Below are 2162 nucleotides of genomic sequence, written 5' to 3'. Positions count from 1 at the left end.
AAAAATATTAAAAAAAATAAATAAATAAATAAAATGTTTATTTAACATTTACAGAGAGAGCACATGTGAGTAGGGGAGGGCCAGAGAGAGAGGGAGAGAGAGAATCCCAGGCAGGCTCCGCACTGTTAGTGCAGAGCCCGACTCGGGGCTCAAACTCACAACTGCGAGATCATGACCTGAGCTGGAATCAAGACTCACACGCTTCACCCACTGAGCCACCCANTGGTCCCCTCCCCCCCCAGCCTCCCCCCTCCCCCGGGGACCAAGGCCCTCACTGCGCTGCTCTGCTCTCCCCACAGTGGTCCCTAGCGCAGCGACTCTCATCATTGTGGTGTGTGTGGGGTTCCTGGTGCTCATGGTCGTCCTGGGCCTCGTGCGCATCCACTCCCTTCACCGCCGTGTCTCAGGGGCTGGCGGGCCTCCAGAGGCCTCCAGTGACCCCAAGGACCCTGACCTCTTCTGGGACGACTCGGCGCTCACCATTATCGTGAACCCCATGGAGGTGAGTGGCACTGGCAAGGGGGTGGGGAAGTCTAGAGTCCAGATTCAGCTGGAGTGCAGAGTGGCCAGGCCCTGGGGCGAAGCTCTGGGCAGAGCTGACTGGAGTGGGAAGGAGAAAGGTTTAAAGGGAGGTTGGGGTGGGGGTGGGGCCCTGAGACAGCATGGCCCCCAAAGGGGAGGCTCTGGGGTGCGTGCAGACCACCGAGCCCTGTGCTCTCTGCCCCTGCCTCGCCCAGTCCTACCAGAACCGGCAGGCCTGTGTGGCCGGTGCTGCCCGTGGCCAGCAGGACGACGAGGACAGCAGCGACTCAGAGGCAGCAGACTCCCCCAGCGGCAACGAGAGACGCATCATTGAGACCCCTCCACACCGCTACTGAGGCTGCGCCCCTCCCGGAACACAGAGAGATTTCTGTCCTGCTGAGACAGACACACCCCCAGAAAAGAGAGAAGGACATTCTGAGAGAAGAGACCAAGAGGGAGAGAGCCTTCCGAATGAATCGTCCTTTACTCCCCGAATCCCAGTGGGCCGCGCTGGGGTCTGCCTCCCCCCTGCCCCCCAGCCCACCTCCCTCCTGTGCCTCTGGGCTCCTGGTCCCCAGAAGACTTTGGCTGCCTTCTCTGCCCCCAAGGCAGTGGCCCCTTAGCTCGCCCACGTCTCTGTCTCTCCCCACCAGCTGGGCGCTGCATGGGGTGGGGGTCACTAGCAGCGGCAGGGGCCGGCGGGATTGGAGGGAACCCTTCCCTACCCTCCTGTCCGCACAGGCCTGTCTTCCCCAGGCTTCCTCAGCTGGGGGCTTCTCCTCCGTCCCCTCCTCTCTCTCTTTCCATTTCACCCTGGGGATCCCTGCTGCTTCACCTGGCTCACCTGCCTTCCTTTTCTGTCCGCCCCCCACCCCCGCCCTTGCCCGAGGGCCTGCAGCCCCTGCCCCTTCCTGTGTGACCTGGTTGTGGCCAGGTTGTGGGGAAGGGGGGGGAACGGGGCCCCAGGTGTATTATATATAATGTATATTTTTTCATGTTGCTGTGAGCGCAACCCCTGTGTTCCGTGTGCAGCTCACAGCCTTGTGTGTGTGTGTGTGTGGCATCGTCATGTCCCGGGGGAGGGTGGGCAGGGGATGGGTGTGGCGAGGAAGGGGACGCACCCTAGGGTTTTCAAATAAAACAACCAGAAAAAGCTCCGTGAGCTGCCTCCTGCCTGACTGATCCTGCATGGGTGCTACGGGCCTGGCAGGGGTGAAGTGAGGGGGCGGGGCCAGCCAAGCGCCCCCAGATAAATCCCCAGAAGGCCAGGCCACTGGGTATGTGAGGCTGTGGTCCCCACCGCCTTCTTCCTTCAGCACCGCCTAGAAAAGCATGGACGGTTCAGAGGATGCACAGACGTCTGGGCTTGGCGGGAGACACTGTGAGCCCTCCCGTCTCTCGGACGTTCCGCCTGTAGCTTCTGGCCCCGGAGTCCAGGGGGAGAGCGCAGGTGACCCTGCTATTTGTAACAGGAGGATGAGCTCCGGTTCATCTTTCCCATGTAGTCGGGGCGGTAACAAGACAGGCTCATGTCAGAAGAGGGAACTGCATAGAGAGCATCCTTCGGTGCCCTCCCTGCCGCAGAACAGGCCCGGGATCCACGTCTTAATTCCTTTCTGTTGAAGAAGGGGCTTCGACCA

General features: G+C 61.1%; 1 protein-coding gene across 1 annotated transcript in view; it reads left to right on the top strand.

Moving 5' to 3' along the window:
• The window catches only part of CLSTN3 (calsyntenin 3), a 28313-nt gene extending 26686 nt beyond the window's left edge, over positions 1-1627 (top strand). The window contains exons 17-18 of the mRNA XM_077759069.1: positions 300-502; positions 738-1627. Of these exons, the coding sequence (XP_077615195.1) occupies positions 300-502; positions 738-878 (344 nt within the window). The 3' untranslated portion in view covers positions 879-1627. The remainder of the gene's footprint in view (positions 1-299; positions 503-737) is intronic.
• The last annotated feature ends 535 nt before the right edge of the window (positions 1628-2162 follow it).

The sequence above is a fragment of the Crocuta crocuta genome, unplaced genomic scaffold (genome assembly GCF_008692635.1).
Source record: "Crocuta crocuta isolate KB4526 unplaced genomic scaffold, BGI_CrCroc_1.0 scaffold72, whole genome shotgun sequence".
Taxonomy (NCBI): domain Eukaryota; kingdom Metazoa; phylum Chordata; class Mammalia; order Carnivora; family Hyaenidae; genus Crocuta; species Crocuta crocuta.
The sequence above is the reverse complement of the archived record's forward strand: the minus strand, read 5'-3'. Positions and strand labels throughout refer to the sequence as shown.